Source organism: Thunnus maccoyii, chromosome 17 (genome assembly GCF_910596095.1).
Source record: "Thunnus maccoyii chromosome 17, fThuMac1.1, whole genome shotgun sequence".
In the NCBI taxonomy this organism is placed as follows: Eukaryota; Metazoa; Chordata; class Actinopteri; order Scombriformes; family Scombridae; genus Thunnus; species Thunnus maccoyii.
Genome location: NC_056549.1, coordinates 10,964,195 through 10,986,278, shown reverse-complemented (window position 1 = coordinate 10,986,278; position 22,084 = coordinate 10,964,195). Strand labels below are relative to the sequence as shown.

The following is a 22,084-nucleotide window of genomic DNA, read 5'->3' as shown; positions in this document are numbered from 1 at the left end:
GTACTTGGCCACTCTGTTATAGATCAATTTAAATAAAGGACTATGCTTGGCGTCAACACCGATCAATAAATGGACGGGCTTCCTGATGTGGTCATAACCACCAAAGCAGGCCCATTATGCGAAGCGCTCTTGTCAGACGGATGTAAAAGCACATACAGTCCAATATGTGACAGGAAATCAATGCTCTCTGATAGGGACTGAAACCTGACAGCTCAATAAGCTTTGGAAGGAAGATGTTCCCTCTTATTCCTCCTCATCCTCCCCATCCCATCGTAACTATATTCCATTCCTATAAGGGACTTAACAGCTCAACCCTGCAGACTATTTCAGATTACAAGCTCCTGTCAACAAGTGCACAGGGAACCGGTGTGCAGGGTATGTAAGGGAAATAGGAATCTGTGTACAGCGCAGGTGCTGCCTCTGACAACAGAGGTGTCTTTAAATTCTGCCTCCAGTGGCATCATTACCTCCATTCAGATATAGTAAAGGGGCTGTGCAAACTCCTGGTCAAGGGATGGGACGTCTAGAGAAAGTGTCCTGAAAACTTTGCTCAAAAACTAGTGTAGTAAAGCTGCTTTAGTAAGTTGCTGCAAAAGAATTTGTATCTGCAGATGCTACAGTTAATGGGAATTATTTTTTTCCCTACAAGACACCTTTGCAAAATTGCATTTATTTCTGAAGTACTTGTTTTTAAAATCACCCTAGCCTAGAGCAAATGCATAAATCTACAAATCTTCTATCCAAGGAACATTTTATTAATAGTCCCTTTTTTTTTTTTTTTTTTTTTGCATTTTATTGATCAGTGAGTGTGTGATGTGTCTCCTCACATAAGTAAGAAGACTGAGAGGGAGAGAAAGAAGACACCTCAGGTATTAAGCCCTACTTCTATGCGCATTGATATGCTATTTTTATATTTGGCCGCAGGAAGATTTTTTAGTAACATGACTCATCCATGTAAGTGATTAATCATCAAACTCATGAATATTAATGCTGTCTGTCTGTGCCCATGAAGCAGAAACACTTTTTCCCCTCTCATATTATCACATAACAAATCAAAAAAAACAAAATCAAATCATTTCATAAATGCCTTAGGGAGTAAATATTCAAGAATGTGTTTTTTGGTTTGGTTTTTTGAAGTCCTAGTTTTTCACAAAGTTGATGTGTGCTTGTACCCACTTAAAGTGATCCAAAACAAATCTTTGTAATTCTTCCAATTTTTCTTAAATGTGGAAGATTTGTTTTTTAGCACTGGCACTTGAAATGATAAAGTAAACTCTTGATTCTCACAGTGTACCTGCAGTGTACCAGTTTACTGAAGAGAGCTGGACAGCATCAAAACTGCAAACAAAGGAAACATTGACGGGCACGCTGTATCAGTTTTACCTCTTAAAATATGTACTTGCAGACTAGACAGAGCTTTTTCAGTATTTATATATAAAAAAAAGGAAAAACATTTAAAAACCTTGACTTTCTAAGCACATAGAAGATGCTGTGTTTTTATAGGTGGTATATGGATTTCTTTTATTACAATAGTGATAAACGCCCTGAATCCATAGTTATTAAATGCTTCTGAGTGGCATTTTGACTGGCAGACAAGATGTGTCTTTTCCCCAATGATATTTTTTGTAGACTTTACTTTTGTAAGGGCAGGTAGTTGGTTTGGAAAAACATTTTTCACTGAATTCTGGGCTGTTAAGAAACAAAACAAGCATGGAGACATCAACCAATCTTCAGAAATATCCACATTTTACTTGACAATTGTAACTTTTGACACAGGATATGGACCTTGAAATTACTTTTGCCATCTGTATAGAGTAGCATTAGCATTTGAAAAAGCAACAACATTAGACCAAATCAAGAGAAGCTCATTCACAGGCAGTTGAAAGGCAGCTCCAGACAGACTGGAAAACCCTCACTTAAAAATCCCCCCATAATTCAAGCCTAGGTTTGTTTATCCACCTGCTGCAGTGTAGTTCATGGCTATTTCTCAATTTCTTTAGGAGTCTTAGGTCTCTAATGATCCCAGCATGTCTTTCCAGTATATATCTTACCCCAAGCAGTGCGCTGTGTGGACTCCCCTCTGTGCTCGCAGAAGCACAGAGCTGCACTGACCACTTCATCTTGTGGGATAAAACCAGTCTTTCAGTCTCCTCACAAATCCAGGGGGAGCAGTGTTAGGGAGCTCCAAGACTGAAAGCTCAAAGGTTGGAACACGGCCGCAGGTTACACATCTGGCTGCCTGTGCACTGTTTTATGTGGACTTATCAGGCAGAAATCCATATCCCTGCTGAACTCATGTCACTTTTATGAAATAGTTCTGCATTCAGAATATGCACATTAACACATTTTTTTGTTTTCTTCTGTGGTTCACTATTACTCAAAGACTATTAAAGTGCATTTTATTCATTATACTAGGAAAACCTCAGTGGTGTATAAAAAGGCTGCAAAAATAACAGATAGTAAAAGGCTTGTAGGCACACTGGTAATTATATACCTTAGTGGAGTCACAAGGGGTTGTGATTTGACAGCGCTGTAATGCAGATTCTGCTGTAACTCTCGCTTAATACTGCTATTTTTAGGAACCCCGTGAAAGGTGATACTTACTCTGTAGCCAACTGGCATATTCATTTCAATGTCCAGAGTTCATCTGAGTCGAGCTGATGAATTTGGTCATTGTGTCCTCATAATGTTGCAGCACTACACCATTAAGCACATTTGCAGCAAATACAGACCATGCACTGTGCCTGTGTTTTTTAGTTTAATTACTCACACTTGTGGTCTGATTAGAGAATTTGCCTCCCAGGTACTGATGTGATGTAACACTCTAAAATGCTTCAGTATGTGTGTTTCAGCAGACTTAATCCTATGGATGTGAAGAGGAAATTAAACAAAATACAGCCTTGCTTATTTTAATACCATCTGGTTTGAAGTAAGCTGTTTCAGAGCTCATATTTGGACTTTTTTTTTTTTTTTCAAACCAGCATGGGTGTTGGCCAGAAACCTGACTGTTCTGTACTCATGGTCCCAATTGACTAGAGGCTGCTTCTTTGTCTGCCAGATCTCTCAGTGCCCAGTGAAAGTCAATAGGAGACTCCATGGGATAGTAGCATCTATGTAACCGCCTGTCTGCCCTGTGAGTGTCTGTGTATGCGTGCATCACATAATGAGTATCAAATTATCTGTTTGGTTCAACAAACCTGCTTCAGTCCAGCTTATGACCAAAGATTCGGTTAGTGGATCATCTTTTTTCATCTTGTTAGTCTCTCATTATACATGTCAAATCAAGCAAAACTCCTATAAAGATTATCCTTAAAGAAGATGATCTGTGCGCTATTTAGCTGTTTTTGCTGGACAACAGCTTAACTTTATGATTAAACTGCTCCACACTGTGTGAAGCAAATATCTCTCAGGAACTACATCTCCTGCCTTCTCATCACATCCTTTTGGCAGTTACTGTTGGAAGAGAAACAAGTGCAGAGGGGGGAACAGAGTAATGGGTGGAGGTGTGAAGTTATGTTCAAACAAACAAACTATAGGAGAGGAGAGGACAACATGTAAAGCAGTATTATCTGAAGTGTGTAGCTGCTTCACTCAACTGAAGGTGAATATTTCCATTCATTTATCAAACACAGCAGCTAACTTGTCCTTGATGGAGAGAGGTGAAAAGAGTTAAAGATTCTACAATAGCAACCTGATAACATACAGATATCACTCGTCTCATCTGTTGCGGTTGCTGCGGCTGTAAAGCTGTCATGGGATAACTTCCAAAAATCAATAAAAAATTTAAATGGCAGGTTGGTGCCACACCCTCAAACTATTAACGAGTGGGAGGAAGAAGTTAACTTTTGGGACACGGAAAAGTTTCAGAGCCCTATACCAGACTTAGCTGCTAGTCTGTCTAGCCTAGCCATACAAAGCTTCTCCGACCGACTGACAAAAGACCACGTAAAAGCTATGTCTCCAAACCCAGCAAAATCAGTAAGCAGTAAGGAGTGTGAGCGACTAATTGAGAGGATAACGCAGCTTGAAAAGTAGTTTGAAACGCTGCATCAAATACGTGAGAGTGAGCAATTCATTGACTCTGTAGCAACTACTGTGCAAGGTGCCGAGCTACCAAATACTGATGGACATACACAGATTTTTATACACTGGATTACATCAAATGTAGAGCATCCCGTCACGGATTTGGCTGACACGCTCCCCTGGATATGTCCTAATGCCACTGGATTAGCTGCGGAGGCTCCCAAACCAGCCTTCCCTAATGACGTCTCTTACTGGCACAGCACCAGCAATAGATCGAAAGAATCAACTCCGGCGCTCCGTGCCATAAATATGTACATATGGGTAACACTACACACCCCCTACACAACCCTCTGGGCAGACAACAGAGGGTCTTCAGTCAGAGGCTCCTTCAGCTGCTCTGCAATAAGAGCCGTTACAGAAGGTCATTCCTGCCCGCTGCAATAACCATCTACAATGACTCCCTTCTGTGCCGGGAGGGGAGACTCCTCCACTGAGTGGCAATGCACAATGGATATTTTACATTTAATTTGCAATGCACAATGCACATTTTACATTTAATTTGCACATTAAATAGCAATATCTGCAATTTGCAATGCATGATGCAACTTTTACATTTAATTTGCACATTAAACAGCAATAACTACAATTTGCAATGCACAATGCATCTTTTACATTTAATTTGCACATTAACAGCAATATCTTGCCATAAAGTTTTAAATTATATTTTTATTAAGCTTTTTTTTATTAAACTTTTATTTAGTATAGTACTTTTTATATAAATGCATGTTTTTGGTAATTCACACACACACAGACACCTCATCGTGTGTGATTTTGTAAGCCACGTGTGTTTCATATGTTTTTTGTCATTTATGTGATATGTGCTTGCTATCTGTCTGTCTGTCAGTGAATTTCTGCACATAACTTCAATGGCTTAAATAAATGCCATATGAGTTGCATGTTGTTTAAACTTAGTGATATTTTACCATTGTAATAGTGAATAATTTTAATCACTTTCTAAGTAAACAAAGTCCATGAGTGAAATATATCTTCTTGCCAGTCTATGTAAATACAATAATAAGCTTTTCTTACAAGCTCTATATATATAGAGTATATACAACAATTTATATTAGCAATTGAAAGGAAAACAGAAAACAGAATGGAAGAACCAATAATGACAAACATATTTTAGTTGAACAAAAGCTAAACGGCAAGTTATTTGTATCTGTAAACATTTAAATAGTCTGAAAATCATTCAATATCATTCAGTACTTGAAAAGTCATTACAAAAGTAAAAACATCAAGGTTCCAAACAAAATAACTGTTTAATGTTTAATGGTTTACCGTTTACTCTAAAACAGACACAATCAGCAGTGTAGCCCTGAGATAGCTGAAAAATATAATGCTAGAGACAAATCATATGAACAAATGATAATACAATCACAGTACTGCGGGCTGTCTAAGCAGGTCCATTCAGCAGTGCAAATAAGTAAATATTTACAAATATTCAGGTTCAGTGGAAAGCAGAATATAAACTGCCATCCTCAGTCAGCATCCTCATTGATGATCTCACCCTGCAGGTTCACGAGTGCTGCACAGATTCGGAGGGTTTTGTCCATTTTTGTGTGCCAGGTTGGGTCTGGGAGATTATTTTGAACACCTCGAGCCTCCTGATAACTCTTTCCACATGTATGGGCACATTTGCAATCCTCCTTGTGCCAGTAACATCCTCGTCAGACAACTGCCCTCCTTTACTGAGTGAATGCTGGTAAAACAAGATTAACTCTTTTCTCAAACAGCAGAACTCTGATGGTAAAGCCTCTGTCTGCCATCAGTTCATCGCCAGGACAAAGGTACTCCGGGAAGCCAGACTCTCGAGTGATGAACTTGATGCTACGTCTGCTTATATCATAAGCAGGAGAAATGAACATAACAAGCCCACAAGGGGCAATAGCAAGTAAATAAGTAAGAGTATTACTGGAATAATAATGGCTGCATGACTCGCCTCTGGAGTCAAGATTGTGTGGTTTCTGCAGGGTGGTCTCAGTGCAGTCAATGATGCAGGTGGTGTTGGTGAACTTCTCCCTGAAGCGTTGAGGCATCGGGCTCCATCTCCCGTGGCAGCCAACGAATGTAGATCCTCAGTTGCTCCTCTGTTGTGTCCATCCAATAGGAGAGGATCCTGCTCACTGCCCCTGGGACACAGCAAAGCACTCTGCGAGATTACCTTGGAGTAGATTCAACTTAAGCTTCATTCACCAATATTTGACCCATTATGTTCATTTTAAAGTTTGCTATATAGAACTGCTGCAGATATTTAACTTGATTGAAGAAGACACTGAGAGAAAGGCCTGTGTACAACAGAGAGCTGGTGTTGTTCTTCAAGACGGCAGTGGCAAAGGGATTCCTCATTCTTCGGAGGGGGATGAAGTTCACAGGGCTCCTCGCATCCACAACCAGCTTTCGTATGCAGTCAACGTTTGTACCAGTCATTATGGCAACCCTTAATTGAACAAACAATACCGGTTTTTCCTCAAAGTCATAGTTGTCCAAAGAGATGTTGTGTTAGCTGCTGCGGTGAAAAGAGAGTTAGCTAGACAATGACCGGGAGTGCCTGACCGAATGTCTTGCACAAAAAAACGTAATCTGGTTGCTTCTGTATTTCCGATTTTTAATTTATTTACTGACTCCAGCGCTAGCTACAGTACGCACCAACAACATCCAGGTGCCAGATGTAAGCAGTCCAGATGCAGTCTCTGCAGGTGGAAGTCACTGTGGTTACACCCACTGAGTGGAAAACGAAAACACAAAGAAACACAGGGCTGCCTCATGCATTGACCTTGAGACAAAGCAGCACAACACAACAGGGGAAAGCGAGAAATATACACAAATCAATTGTATTGTCATTTATTCCTATGCTTGCTGCTCAGAGTAATCTCAGTCAGTGGCTCTTCGGGTTCTAATATTTACACACACATGCATTTATCGCTTCTCAAGTTCCCCACTTGCCATCTGTAAATTAAGAAGAGTTTTTCTCAGTAGCTTAACTGTAACAGATCACAACTGAGGGTGAATACCACTGATAAAAATATTCAGTGTTAAACCGACTCTAAAATGCTCTGGATGTGTATAATTCACAGAAAACCTCCTGTTTCTCGTTTGTGTTCATATCAACAGCAACAGTGAACATGACAGCTATGAGCGTGGTGCCAAAGCTTTGGGTCCGTCCTGTAGGTCTTGGGGGCTGCCACTGCTCCGGAAATACATACTCTCCCTGGACTTTTTTGCCCTAAATATCTAAATAAAATGTGTAAACTTCATAAAGCAGATGAGCATTATCTGGGAAACATCACGTTTATTCACTTTACATGGAGCTAAAATTTTATGATTACCAAACAAACAACATGATAAGGAAGCCTACAGCTTGTGCAGTGAGCTAAGCTACAAGCAAGAAGGCTTGCTCACTGCAGTTCGTCAGTTGCCTTTGCGTGGAGTCAACGGGCGGAGATACGGACAGCACCTCTCCGCCGTTGCAAGCCATCTTGTGGTCGCAGCGGGTATTACTAAAATCCTGTCAGCAGGATTCAAGCACTCTGCTGCCGTCTACAGTTATCGAGTGCAGCCCCCTCTTTTACCGCCGCAATGTAACTGTGACATCTGTAAGGCCTTTCTCTGTAAGGCACTCTGGAGTGTGAATGCACATGGTGGTGATCAAATTCTTTTGTTCAGCCATTATGGCAGTTTGGATCTTGAACAGCTGTATAAGTGTAGACCTATGTAATAAGTCTTTCACTGCATTTTCCCCCTGATTTCCAGCCATGCCATATGGTCATTTGGTTTTTGGCCTATCTGCCAAAACATCCTAGTATTGAGCTTGCAAATTGCATGCATTGTAAAATACATTTAAAAAGCTCCCCACACTGCACTCTTGGCAAAGAAGATATTGTTTCCCTTTATATTGCAATATCAATATGAATTCAATTTACTCTTTCGCGCTAAATGGCTGTTTGCCCAGTTAACGCTCATTTATTACAGCTACACATATACTGTTCTCTACGCTTGCACACACATACACACACACATACAAGACCACACATAGTAGTAATTTTGCCTCGATTTCAACCACAGACAAGAGTTACACAGTCGTCTCTGGGCCTTTGAGGCTGGTGCTGTGACAGGCAGTGGATATTTTGTTCCCCAAACACTCACCACATATCAGGCAGGGTCATGGCCTGCTGGAGACCTATGTCTCTCACTGTCCCAGCCAGAGCCAATGGAGGGCAACATGGTCCCTGACATGCTCCTCTGGGAGGTGTTACCATGACATAAGGAAGTCTCCACAGCTCACATGTCCAAGCACTAGTCACCCTCTCTAAGAAGCCTCACCACCGCCGCTGCTTAGTCCCACAGATAAAACAACGTTCACGGCACTGTAACAGCCCAGCCACTTACGCTATCTGTGAGAGAGAAGAAAACACAAAAAAGGAGGGGTTGAGGTGAGGTTTGGAGGGCAAGTGCTGCAACCTCGGAGCACTCATGGGATATTAGGCGGGGTTTCCAGCCCTGCTTTTCCACTGAAGCTTGTCGGCCTCGCCCCTGCGATCACGCTTCTTTCTGGAGCGTGTGCGTCGAGCCAGGAGCTCGCCGAGCTGTCGGAGTGTCTTAGCTGGAATTTCAGTGGAAGTGAAGTCCGTTCCCCTTCAGTCGTTTGGCCCGGGGCTTGAAATTATAGAGTCTGTATCCGTAGCCCTTCTGTGGTGCATCAATAGCATATACACCCGGCAGGCGCTTGTGTTGTGTGTTTTCATTATGTTTGTCTGTCGTGCAGCCGGGGGTCAGTGTTAAGTGTTGGTTGCCTGAAAGGATCAGCTTTGTTTGGATTTTCAATTCTTAGTGCACAATCTGCCAGTCATGAACAGTCAACCACTAGTAATGGCTGACATTTTTCTTGTATAAAGTGATTTTGCCTTGACGCAGATGAGGCAAAATCAACATGTCATATCTGACTACAGATATGACATGTTTGCAAACAGGTTATAATGGCAACAAACATTGTTCTGTAGAATTATGACAAATGAAAATAAAATGTCTGTTGTTTAAAATATTGTTAGAATCTGAGCTACCTTTTTTGATGACTTTTGGGTAAATAATGTTTTGTATTTTTTTTGTTTTGTGTTTTGTAAGAACAGAAATGTTTTTAGCTGTTAAGCAGCATTTAGCAACCAATTTCATCCTACTTAATTTTACCTTTCTTTATTTTGATTGAGTGCTTTGTTCCTACCCATTATGGACAATAATAGATAATAAAACTCAAGGCTGATTATGACTAAAAGTATTGGTCCAAAATCATTTTGACTGGTAGCTTTTGCAATAAGAACCATGTTTGTAAGTGACTTTTTTTAAAATTAGTTACCAGCCAGGGTCAGCAGAGAAAGATTTGATAAGAGCTATGGTGCAGATTTTTATCTATAGTAATTTATCTGACTGTTATATGAGTGTTTAAGGTATTTAAACACCACACAAGATTTGCTTTTAATGATAAAGAAATTCTGCATTTTATATCTTCCACAATGCCGTGGATTTATCTAACCGCAGTATCAGTTCACATTTTTAGGCATATAATAGATCATTTAAGGTAAAAAAAATGAAAAATACCTTGGTTCTTCTCTTCAGTACACAGCCATCATACTTAATACACACCTTCTCCGTCTGTGGTCCCACGCTATTCGGCATGTCTGAGCACCACTCCATTTTAAGATGGCTGCCAAAAATGGCGCGGTAGTCTCTTTGTTTATTCGTGAGATTCTCTGCTATGTTCCAGTCTAATAGATTGGACACAGCAGCCCCATGGTTCGGCTCCAGCATTCAGCACCATTATGATGGAAGCCCAGAACAAATTCACTTCACATTTAGGTGTCAGCGCGTTGTCATGGAAAGGAGATACCTCTATACAGTAAGTGAATAATGTCCGAAAGAAAATGAGTTGTGCGCTTTGTACCCTCCTTAAAGCTCCTGGTCAGTTTTGGACCACACTTGGTTGGAGCTTTAGGACGGAGGAGGTGGAAAAGGGAGGATTTTTTTCCTCTCCATTTTATAAAAGCTGAAAATGATATGTCAAAGGCAATGATATAAAGCTATGTGATGGATGGGTTTGTCTTACTCAGCCTCTCAATCTTTCACTCCTTTTTCCGCTGCCATTCTTTCTGTCTTTTCTCAGAAATAGTGGTGGAATTACATGGTGTGGAATTACAATGCGATATTATTTTACGGTGTGCACAATATAGCAAGGCGCGACAGTCACTGTTGTTATTGAAATTTTGATTATGATTAAATTTGTGTACATGCATCTCCCCAGAGATAGCTGGCTGATTTTGAAGGTGCATTTTCTTGGATGCATTTAAATTAAACCATAATGGCAGCTCCACACAGAACCACGCGAAGTCCAGGAACATTCCTGGTCCATCCGTTTGGAATAGATTAACCGATAAACCTATCAGGAAAACAGCCGCACATTAACAGGCCTGCCTGATTACCATGCCAGCTGAGTGATATCACACAACGGTGAACCTCCTGCTTGCCTGCGGTCTGTTATTTTCCTCTTGTGTAAAGAGCTTTGCCACCAGAGGAACACTGAACCTTAAAAGGTAGAACATAATCAACCTGTGTAGCACTGGCCTGCACTCTGCACATTGCTATCTCATTGTGTCTGGAAGTTGTGCTAATGACATTTCACGAGATTAGCTTTTCACTCCGGTATTGTTACTGACCTGCTCTGTGTGTTTGTGTGTGTGTGTGTGTGTATGTGTGTGTGTAAGTGCCTTTCTCCATTTAAGGCCCCAGCCCTCCCCTTTCTTTTTTTTCTCCTTCTCCCGCTTTCTCAAAACCGGCTTTGCTCTCACTCCACCTCTTTTTTTCACTCAGACCTGTTATTAAATCTCATAGCAGTTAGTTGATTTGATCAGTGTGTGCTGTAAGATTGTTTACCCCAATGGGACCTGTGTGTTATAGACATACTCATCCCTCTCTCTCTCGCTCTCCTGCTATTTCTCCCCGAGTTGAGCAATAAAATAATTTCTCTGGGGAAACTGAAGCCATCTCTGACTGTGTAGGAGCGCTATATGTTTAGGCTTAGGTATACCGGCCGATGCTATGAGTGTAATAGGCACACAGAGCCGGAGCTTATGCAGAATGTCTATGATGGTGGTTTTCTGTAGAAGCCTGGTGTCCTACCGCATGTTATCATAGGATTTACTGGTGCAATAACTCACACAGACAAGGGCTGGCTCAAACAAAATGCAAAGACAAACACAAAGCCATGAGCAAACGCTCTCTGTTTATTTGGATGTGGATGTTGTGGATGACTCAAAGCAATCAAAGCCTAGGGCCCTGGATCACCACAAGGCCCCTCCTATCCTGTATGTTCCCACAGCAGATGGTGGCCAGTGGCAAGAGGTTCTGATAGGCACAATAATATTGCCTGCTATTGCGAGATGGTAGAGCACACGTAGTGACAGATGTCAGCGTTTGTCATGTACGAGAAAATAGCTGATATGCCAGACAGAATCAGACTGCTGTCTCCACTGCCCCAATGGAAGAGGAAAAGTATATATTTAGGCCTGATGTGTATTGATTTTATCTTTCCAATACACTGATGCTGACATGTCAACATTCAAAGGCTTGAGAAGGAGGAAGAATCTGTCTAGTTTTGCTGTGTGTACATATGTGTGCTCATGTGTATCTGCATGCGCGATTGTGCAGAAGGAGCAGATGGATAGCTGCTTCAAATTCTGAGAAAGGCTTTACATGGCAAGTCGAAAACGGGCGGCTATTCTTTTATATATCTTTTTAGGTTTAAATAACTAGAATATCGAATAAAATTTCTACAATTTCCTGTTAAATTTAGAGCAGTATCACTTTCATAGTGTGTTGTAAATACAGTATGATAAAAATGCAGCTTTAGTCTTCATGATGGAAAATTATCTAATGTTTTAGCACTAGAGCTGAAACAGTTAGTCAATTGAGTGATTAGATGATGGAGAGAAATTAATCTGCAACAATTTTGATAATCGAGTAATTGCCAGACAATTGCTTATTCCAGCCTTTCATATTGATTTCCTGTTTTAATTCATCTTATTTGATTGTAAGCTGAGTATGTTTGGGTTTAGATTTGTTGTTAGTTATTGGCCTAGACTGTAAAAAAAATTTTTTTAAAAATGGACGTAGCCAGTGTGACATCACCCATTGGTTTGTGGACTCCTGTTTTGAACCCTCAAGTTTGGCATTTTGACCGTCGCCATCTTGGATTTTTAGAGCCAGATTTGACCATATTTGAATGAAAGGGGGGAATGACCCTAACGCTAGTTGCTAGCTTGGTTAGCTTGCATTTACAGTCTGTGGTTAACCATGATAATGCTAATGCTAATTTTCGCCAGTGAAAAACACGCTTAAAACCATTAAAACAATAAGTACTTACTAGAAAAACTGAACAACTCCTAGGAGGGTCTTTTAGTACAACCAAATGCTGAATAAGACTTTTTTTTTACTTGAAACTAGCAATTGAGAAAATAACTCATTAGGAAAGTGTTTACCGAAGTAATGAATCAAGTGAGAAGTTGGGTCATTTTCTCCTCTATACAACCGAACTTCTTTTTAGACCCAGTGGAGTCGCCCCCTGATGGCCATTAGAAAGAATGCAGATTTAAGTCACTTCCGCATTGGCTTCACTTTTCCGACCAGGAGCTACCTGCTTGGTTTTTGGTCACTCTGTGAACTTGTACATGTTTCTGACCTTTATAAACCAAAGAATTAAGTATTTGGCAGATTAATTGATAATGAAAATAGGCTCTATTCCGCACATATAATCCTGTGTGTACAAGTAAAACCCCCAAAATTTCAACAACTGGTCGAGAAGAAACTCTTGCATGTGTAAAAGTCTGCATGTGTGCTCAAGAATGTGACTGCACCTTTTTGTGTGTGTATGTGTGTGTCTGTGTGTAACTATGAGTGCCACATTACACACTTACAGTATGTGGTCCATATGCACCGGCGATGCGTGCACAGCCTCCGGTACAAAAAACCCATCCCCAGCCAGCTTGACAACAAACACAGAATGGCTTGGCACGACTCAAAAATTATTTATCTGGCTCCCCTCCTCTTCTCCAGCATGGTTTTTGTCGAGTCAGAGGAAACCATCTGCTGCCCGGTGATAATGGGCGGCCAGGGAGGAGGGGACCGGAAATAGGGAGAGCAAATAATATTGAGAGAAAATGGCAGGCACTGTCCCACAACCTACAGTACCTTCCTGCTTGCCTGCAGCAAGTCTGCCATCTTAATAAACATCCCGTCTGATATCTCCTGGCTTCTGTGTGTGTGTGTGTGTGTGTGTGTGTGTGTGCGTGCGTGCGCACACCTGCTGTGTGTACATCCACGCTTGTGTTCCCAGTTTGTATGTGTCTGTGTGTGTATTGTATCTAACCTTGATCATTTTCAAGTCAGGATTGTTCCTGAGCCTAGCTGATATGCTGTCAATGTGGTGACGCTGACTAAGAACCTTTTTTTTTTTAAAAACTTTTTTCCTGCTGCACTAAAGCTGTGACAGATGGATTGCCTTTCAGCAGTAGATATTTTTCCTGTTTTTCTTCTGTTTTGGGTAAATGGGTGGGAGTATTAATGAGAGAATATTATGAGACAGGTGCAGGGCTAAAGGAAAGTAAGAGAGTCAATGCTGCAAATTAATGAGTTGCCTGTATAGAGGGGAAGGTAAATGCATGACTGGAGAGAAGTACAGTAAAGCACACAGAGCGGAGGAGGGAAAACGCTCATTAAAACAAATAGTGGGCTTTAGAAAGCAACTCCTCACCTTGAAAATGGTCAGAATTTTACCTCCCTGTGTTTCCACGGCCCTCAGATGGAATTGAGCGCTTAGGGCATTCTCTGAGTAAATCCTTTCAGTTTTCTCTTGTCTGAAGTCGACAGGTTGAGCTGGACAAAAAGACCTGACAGCCTGTCTCCCCCAAAACCCAGCTTCATTCTCTCACTCCATCAGTCTGTTTTCTACTTTGCCTTGAGATGTTTGCCTTCGCTGTTTTTTTTTTTTTTTTTTACTCATGCTCCCGGCACTTACAAACTGTCAGATAACTTTCAGTATGGATTTATCTCGTAAGTGACACACATTGAACCTGTCTTCTATTGTACAGTTGTATATTACAGAGCTGATGTCGTGCAGTCAATATCATGTAATGTCTTAAAGTGTTAAAGGCCTAGCAAAGCTGTGATAAATCCATCTTACTGGAGGGAAAGTAACTTTTCCTGAAACGGGATTGATCCGGTATGTAAAGCTACACATGAATTTGCTGTGAACCAAATTGTTTGGATTGCATTTTTTTTTAGTCGCCGTGCGGTCAAACCACACTCTGTCGGGCTTTGTCGACACAGCTGTTGGAATGCATGATGGCGTGCTTGATGAAGTGGACGCCGGGTCAGGGAGGATAATGGAATTGAGGGATGGAGGGATCAGCCAGTAGGACACAGGAGAGGCCTGGCGACCAGGTCTTTTCTATTAACTCACAGAGGCTGGCTGGGGCGAGCGAGGGAATCAGGCTTGGCTCTGCCCCCTCTCTCCCTGCCTGGTTGTTAGATTTGTTACATTTTTCTTTTCTCTCATCCCTTGCAAAAGGATTTCTTTCTATTTACTCTATTTGTTGTATTTGTGTTCAGAATTTCATTATCTCACTTGACTGAACACAATGTTTAATTCATTGCAAAATTAAGATTAAGATACAAAATCTCAGGGGGAAGGATCCGAATGTGAATGTAGCCTACACTAGAAAGTTAATTGTTATTAGTAAATAAAAAGATAAATATTGGTCTTTCTTCAAAGACTCTTGAGGTTGGAACAGGATTTTTTTCTCCCTTGTTCCCATTATATATAGGCTGTAATCAGCACTCACTCATTGCTAATTATATGCCCTGCTCCATCATCACGGCTGACTTCAAGACCTTAAAATTCAGTTGAGATGACTGTGATTTGTTGCATTTTTCATTCAAACTCAAATGAAATATTGTATTTAAATCATAGTTGTTGATAAAAATTGATTTTAGGGTCACTCACAAACAAAGCTGCACTGTATGGGATCTAAAGATCAGGGGATGTAGAGTGGATTTTAGTTTTTTCTCATACGACGCTCTAATCAGTGGTGTTATTCTTGTTGTTGCGCTGCAGGTCTCTGGTCTGTCTCCTGGAGACAGCCAGACCCCTGGACTGCTGCTGGCTCCTGGGGTGAGGTGGGGACAGACGCCCATCAACCAGCTCACACCCTGGGATACAGATGAACCCCCCGCCAAGCAACATCGAGACAGCGAACCCACAGGTAGTGAATCACACGCGCCGCATTTACATACACGCATGCAGATATGCTGACAGACACGTTCACACGTCCGCTCGCTCCACCTGATGCAGGTTTTCAGTGATGTAAGTTTTACATCATCATCGGTACGCCTGCACACAGCAGATGTATGCATGAACACGGACCACACGGATGCACACACACACACACTTATGTGCTGCACCCAAGACGGCCGTGGCCAACCACAGTGTTATCCAATGCAAATGAGGCATCCTGGCTGCCTTGCCCTACATAAAATACATGCATGTCTCCATAACATGCATACATTATATACGCAGTCATGCATAATATATATCAATAAAACACCATCTTTACATAAACCAGCTTAATTATATAATTATAGAAATGTCAGTATGATATCAAGAAGTTTAAAAAAAAAGGGAAAAGCCATGTTGCACCTTTACCAGCTTCACAGTCCCTCACCACCTTCACTCTGTTCTCATTTTATTGTCCTTGTTAATGTTATTGTGTCAGTAACTGAAGCTGAAACTTAGTCTAAATTAAACCTACAGTATGTAGCAAAGCTCTGAAAGTCCTCCAAATGATCTCCACCAAGTCTAATTTAGATGTCGACCTTATTCTATTCATGCCACTTTAAAATGTGTACGGAGCAATAATGGCACAGCGCGGTGTGCAGACCCGACATTAACGAGTTAAGCCAATGTTGAAGTTTTTTACTCTTATTGTAATGAACTCACCCAGAATGGCTCTGCCCTAGAGCAGTTAATTTCCTTCCATTGCTCTGCTGGCCTCTGCCTCCTGCTCATCACAAATGTGTCTCATTTAAGAATAATACTGGCACAGAGCTTGTTCCAGTGGAAATTCTGGCTCAACAAATCCAGATTGTAGACAGCTGCTCCTCTGTGGTAGCAAAGTATCATGCTCAAAACATGTTTGAACCCCTGCAATCGCCTGTATAACTCGTCTCCTAATTATAATTCACATATCTTCCGTATGGATTGATTCGTGGATTAATTATTCAGCAGTCTGATCAGTTACCCCAAGAGGAATGTCTCTGTAGTGGAAAGCATTGGAGGTGCTCTTACGATGGGATGATACAGTAGCTGTTTGCCTCCTGCGGTGGTGCATCCCCCCGCTGTGTGGCCACAGCCCCCTGCTGTGCATTGAGGGGCCGGCTGAATTGGACATGAAGTTGTGGAGGTTCTTTATTGTGCGTAAGTGAACGAGGCTTCACTCCCTGCCCCCCCCCCCCCCCCCTCCCCCCTCCCCTTCCACCACCGCAGCTCTAAAACCCACACAGCTTGGAGTGAAGCGTGAGGAGAGTGAGATGTCACCGACCCAGCACGCTGTCGCATATGACTCTCAAATCCAAGCATAGTGTTGCATATTGATTGGTGTGTGTGCGCTATTCCAAACTGTGACTGGCGTTTGCAACGAAGCCAGTTCCTCTCCACACTTCACTGAACTGTGTTGCCAGAAAGTTCTCTGCCAACTGTGCCAGAATTAATCAACGGTTTCTTTCAACAGAAAGTTCACTATTTTGTCTGTTAAAGAAAGTTTGTCTTTGAAAAAGTTTTGTTTCAACTTTTCTTTCTTTGTAAAAAAAAAAAAAAAAGCCTGGCATCTTTTTTTTTGATTCCAGGCTTTAGACTTAAACAAATCATGAAATAAATAAATAAATAATGAGTTTTTATAAAAGGAACGTGGAACTTTTAAAGATCTTAATTCTGAAATACGTGACAGCAGTCACAACCACTGCATACGTTTAGTATTAATGTAATTATTTCTTCAGTTTGTTAAACTTTGCAGACAAATCCTGTGAATATAGGTTCAGTATTGGGTTGTGATAGTGTAAGGACGAGGATGTAGAATTGGATGTAGAATGAATAAATAAATAAATAAATTATACACAGATATATATTATTGAGGTCATAGTGGGTGGTGGTGGTATACTAGGGTGCATTATTGAATGGTGTTCCTAATATTTTGTCCACTCCAGTAACATTTTTCAATATACTGCATCCAAGTACACCACCACCACCACCCACTACGACCTCAATAATAAACATAAAGTAGAATTATCACCTTTCTGACAATATCAACAAAAACTGAAAACGTATAAGCTTTGTAAATGTAGCATTTATAGCAGAGCTGATGTACTGGATTGCATTAGATTGCACAGGTGTACCTAATGAAGTGGCAAGTGAGTGTATATATACTATATACGCTGTACACACACACACACATAATGTACATATGAAATTCTAATCAATGCCATCACAGCATTAAAACCTTGAAACTTTATAAGATGTGAAATTGTTATATCAGCGCATCTTATTAGAATCCTTCATCAAGATGAGCTACAAAAGAAGGGAAATGAAATACAGTTTTGATGTCGATTAGCTCAATGACTTGTGAATTATGAAGTGAACTGGCCTCTACTCTAGACTATTCTATTTCCATCCTCTTCTCTCGCTTTCTTTTCTTCCTGCTATCTGTCTTTATCTCTGTCTCCTCACCATCTTTCCTCGCCCTATTATATCAACAGGGCCAGTATCATGAATAATGTGGGCTTCTTTTTTTTTTTCTTTAGCTTTTTGCGTGCTGTGATTTAGCCTATGGCCTCTTGGCAGAGTGGTAGGCTATTTTTGGAGCTTGGACCATAGCAGGAGGAGCCAGAGATGGGGGAGTAGGAGTGAATGTAGGGAAAGCAGCGTTCAGGTCCAATATGGCTGCACCTTCCCAGCACACCCTCAGCATCTAACGCCTCAGGGTAGAGAAATGATTGGCTGAGTGTCTGGGTAAACACAGACTCTTACACGGATAATAGCGCCGACTACCACATGCTCTGAGCATGTATGCTTTCACATTCAGAATACCGTTTGTTCATCTTGTAGCGAAATAAATCTCTTAATCTTATTATGATGTTGATCTTGGATGCAGATCTGTACGTCGTCTCAAATATTTTGTGTTTGTTGTTAAGTCTCAAGTCAAAAACAAACTTGGACGGGGGCTGAGCGGCACACCACTGACAGTTGTGGTGTGGAGAGGAACAGACTCAAGCTGGAGTCTGTCTTCTCATGCTGTTTTCTGTTTCTATTTGATCATCTAATACCAAGACTTAAATTCAGCTTTTTGGCCCTGTTGTCAGCTTTGTGTATGGTTTACCAAAATACCACGAATCAGTCTACAATTTAGATTACATTTACTGTGACTCTCAGGTGTTGCTATGGTGTAGAAGCTGGATATATAATTGATTGTTCTCTTCCCTTTCCCTCTTCTGTCTGTCTGTTTCTCTAGCGGGTCCAACCTGGGCGGCACCGTTAGCAGCAGTGAGCCAGCCCAGTCTCCTCCCCCACACCTACGCCCTCCCTCAGCCGCCCTCCTTCAACCACAGCGTGACCGCGCAGTCACCCATCATAGGAGTAACCCCATCCATCCAGACACCAGTGCCCCCACAACACCCCCTCATGACTGCCCACTTCCAGCTGACGCCACAGTCGACCCAGCAGCCGCCCTCAATGGTGCTGAACATGCCCAGCCAGCCTCCGTACCCCTCAGCTCAGCCCACAGTCGCACCGTCCGCCCTCACTGCCCAAGCCAACCAGGTGGTTCATCCGAGCCCTCACAGCGTGATGGGCAACGGCCACTTAACCTCTCACCCTGGCCTCATCCAGCCCCCCGCCCTGCCTCTGACCAATGGACAGGCAGCAGCTCAGGCCCAGTCCACAGCTGCAGACAATCAGGACGGTCCTAACGGGCTGCAAATGCTGCGGACAGTCGGGATGGGGAAGTACGAGTTCAGTGACCCGGGACATCCTAAAGGTAAGCAGAGACAGCCTCAGCTGATGCACTCTGTTCAACTGGAATTTTTTTTTTTTTAGGGTTTTTTAAGAGTCAGTTTCTACCAGATATGGAACCTGTCACGACTAACTTTCAAAGGCTAAATCAAAGCAGATCTGTTCAGCTGGCAACCCAGGCTCAGAAGTGAATCCAAGCTGGGGAGGTGTTGGGTATTAAATCAATGTACTTTTAGCTCTCTATTCCTTGTGACCTCCCGTTATGTGGGCTGCGCTGGAATGAAAAGCACGGGCCTCTCTCTGCTTTCTCTCTGTGTACCGGAGAGCCGTTTCAGATGCCAACAGTCATAAACAAGGCCGCAAACACTCAAGCAAGGGGTTGTTAAAATACAACTTGCAACCAGAGCCAATTCACTTCAAAGCTGCTCCAAGGTCGCAGAGAACAGAGGTACACCTAAAGTAGCCGTGAGATGGCTGCTTCTAAAATCCTGTAATAGCGCCTATAGTGAATTCTTTGGAAAGAACATGTTGTACAGATCTCAGGCTACTACACAAGCACAGCATTTGTACAGTTGTGCTCTGAAATTGGTTAAAGTGTGTCAGGTTTATCTTTTCACTGCTCTTAGCTGCAATACTCACAAGGCCTACTAAACACGAGGCAGGAAGAGCTTTCAGTCCCTGCCCTCACATCTCTCTCGAATCGTTTGAAGGCTTGTTGACTTGTGCTGTGTTTGTGAAGGTGCTTCACAGCTCCGGCTCATGCCTGAGTCTGCAAGCCGTAAATTGGTGTTTGGTTTAACCTTGGAGTTTATGACGCAGGGCGCTAGAAACAGATGTTCGCAATTCCCCGACCAATTTTCACATTTAATGAAGCTTTTAATTTAGGTTTAGATTGTTTTCTTTTTCCTGACTCATTTTGATCAATAAAATGTGTGCAAATGAACTTGTAGATTGCAAAAAAGCAATTATTCTGGGCGCTGCTCGCGATACATTGAAATGAGACTGCAGGTAGAATTGGAAATGGATAATTAGACAGGCTCGTCAGCTTGGTCCGGTCTCTTTTGAATGAGAGCTTTTTAGCGTCTGCCGTGTTGGATAGACTGTCGCGATCCATTAACCATGTACATGTCAAAATTTATTGACCTTCCTTGAACAGGCCAAGAAAGCCGAGTTTAATTGAAATTACAGTATTTATTCAAATCCGTTTTGAAAGGAAATAACACACCATACATTTGTCAAAACGCAGTAGCAGGAACACCGTCGCTTCTATTCATGTTATGATAAAAAACTGATGTGTTCAATGTGTACGGATACATCCCTGTGTCAATTCCTAGACATCATACACACTTGAAATCTTGTGTAGACCTCTATGAATGTCAAACTGGAAATTGAGGCACTTGAGTCTCACATCTATTCAACCTTTTTTAGCTGTTTTTATCCCTGCTTGGCATTAAATAGACATTAGTAAGTACGTCATTGGGGTAATGTCACAAGGACAGTCGAAATAGGTAAAATGTCGAGCACCAGTGAATTAGCAGCAGTGGTGTTCTTCAGCAGCACTCATGAGTGGCGAGGCAGACCTCTCCGCTGACAAGAACACTTAACATTGCAGCCGTAATCACAACAGTTGCCACCCCAACCGCCCTGCCCTCAGACTCTGCCCGCTGCTGTCGTTCTTTCTGTGCTTTTCTGTCTTTCTGATTATCTCTGTCTGTCACTTCTCGTCCCTTTCTTCCTCTCCCTCGCTTCCTTCTGCTGTCTCACTTGCTCCGAGAAGTCGCAAAGCCCAAGCTCCCGCAGGCCTTATGCATTCTGTTTTAAATCAATTAACGCTGCATTTCAAATTCGCCAAGGGTCCCGCTGTCCTGCTGTAGTGGCATAGTGGTAAAATATGTAGGGTAAGTTCTTGCGACCTGCATTCCGGCTCACTTCTTTTACAATTACCTTGCAATGCTATGAGGGAGAGAGAGAGAGAGAGACTTTTCTTTCTGCTTAGACAAAAAAAACGAGGTAGGAGTAGTTTTAGTAAAGAATGCAAAGCAGACACAGGTTAGGGGTCAGTGTCTTTGCAGCCCTCTAATGGCTGAGATGAGGATAAGAGGGATGGCGAGACTGATCCCTGGGAAAAGATTGTGGGTTTCACACATCCAAGCATAAAGCAAGTCGCAAAGCATTAAAAGCAAGTCACAAAGCATTCACACACACACAGACAGACATGCTATATTTATATATATATATATCTCACAAACACACAGAGGCTTTATTTTGTCCTGAAGAAATGTATGTTGATGAAATGCAAAGAAAACCCACACAGAAACACCAACTGACTCATACAAGGTGGATCTTGTTAGGGTTTCTGGTGTTAAAATCCAGACACTCTGGATAAAAAGGAATAAATGAGGTGCCCAAACTCACACTGTCCCTCTGACTGACATGCGGGAGACTCGAATTATCATCCTGATTGAGGTCCAAAAAGTAATGTAGTCGATGCAAATTTAGAATAGTTAATTATTCTGGTGGTAATTTGGATGGTTTGGATATTTGGAGAGACTACTCAATAATGTTCTGTCAGATCCTGGTCATGATTTGCGTCGTGCATAAAAAAAAAGTTTTAGCTGTTGTTGTCGGTAAGCGCTGATGTGAAGAGGAGGTTTTGTGGCTCTTGATGGCAAAGGCCTGGATCTCGGAGGAGCTGACAGAGCTCTTCCTCCTTAATCCAGCTGCACAACAGGCCGCTGTGTGTGTGTGTGTGTGTGTATGTGTGTGTGTGTGTTTGTTTGTGTGCACGAGCGTGCATGTGTGTGTGTGTTTGCACGCCTGCACAACTTCTTGGGTGTGACTGCATGGATGTTTTGTCAGATGTCAGCCTCACAGCCTTAAAGCCAAACACCACAGTGA

At 42.0% G+C, this 22,084-nt stretch overlaps 1 protein-coding gene across 5 annotated transcripts in view; it reads left to right on the top strand.

Moving 5' to 3' along the window:
- The window catches only part of LOC121882639 (kelch-like protein 29), a 218,704-nt gene that overhangs the window by 102,266 nt on the left and 94,354 nt on the right, over positions 1-22,084 (top strand). For all 5 annotated transcript variants that reach the window (XM_042391010.1, XM_042391013.1, XM_042391011.1 and 2 more), the window contains 2 exons: positions 15,242-15,389; positions 18,687-19,211. In XM_042391010.1, the coding sequence (XP_042246944.1) occupies positions 15,242-15,389; positions 18,687-19,211 (673 nt within the window). The remainder of the gene's footprint in view (positions 1-15,241; positions 15,390-18,686; positions 19,212-22,084) is intronic.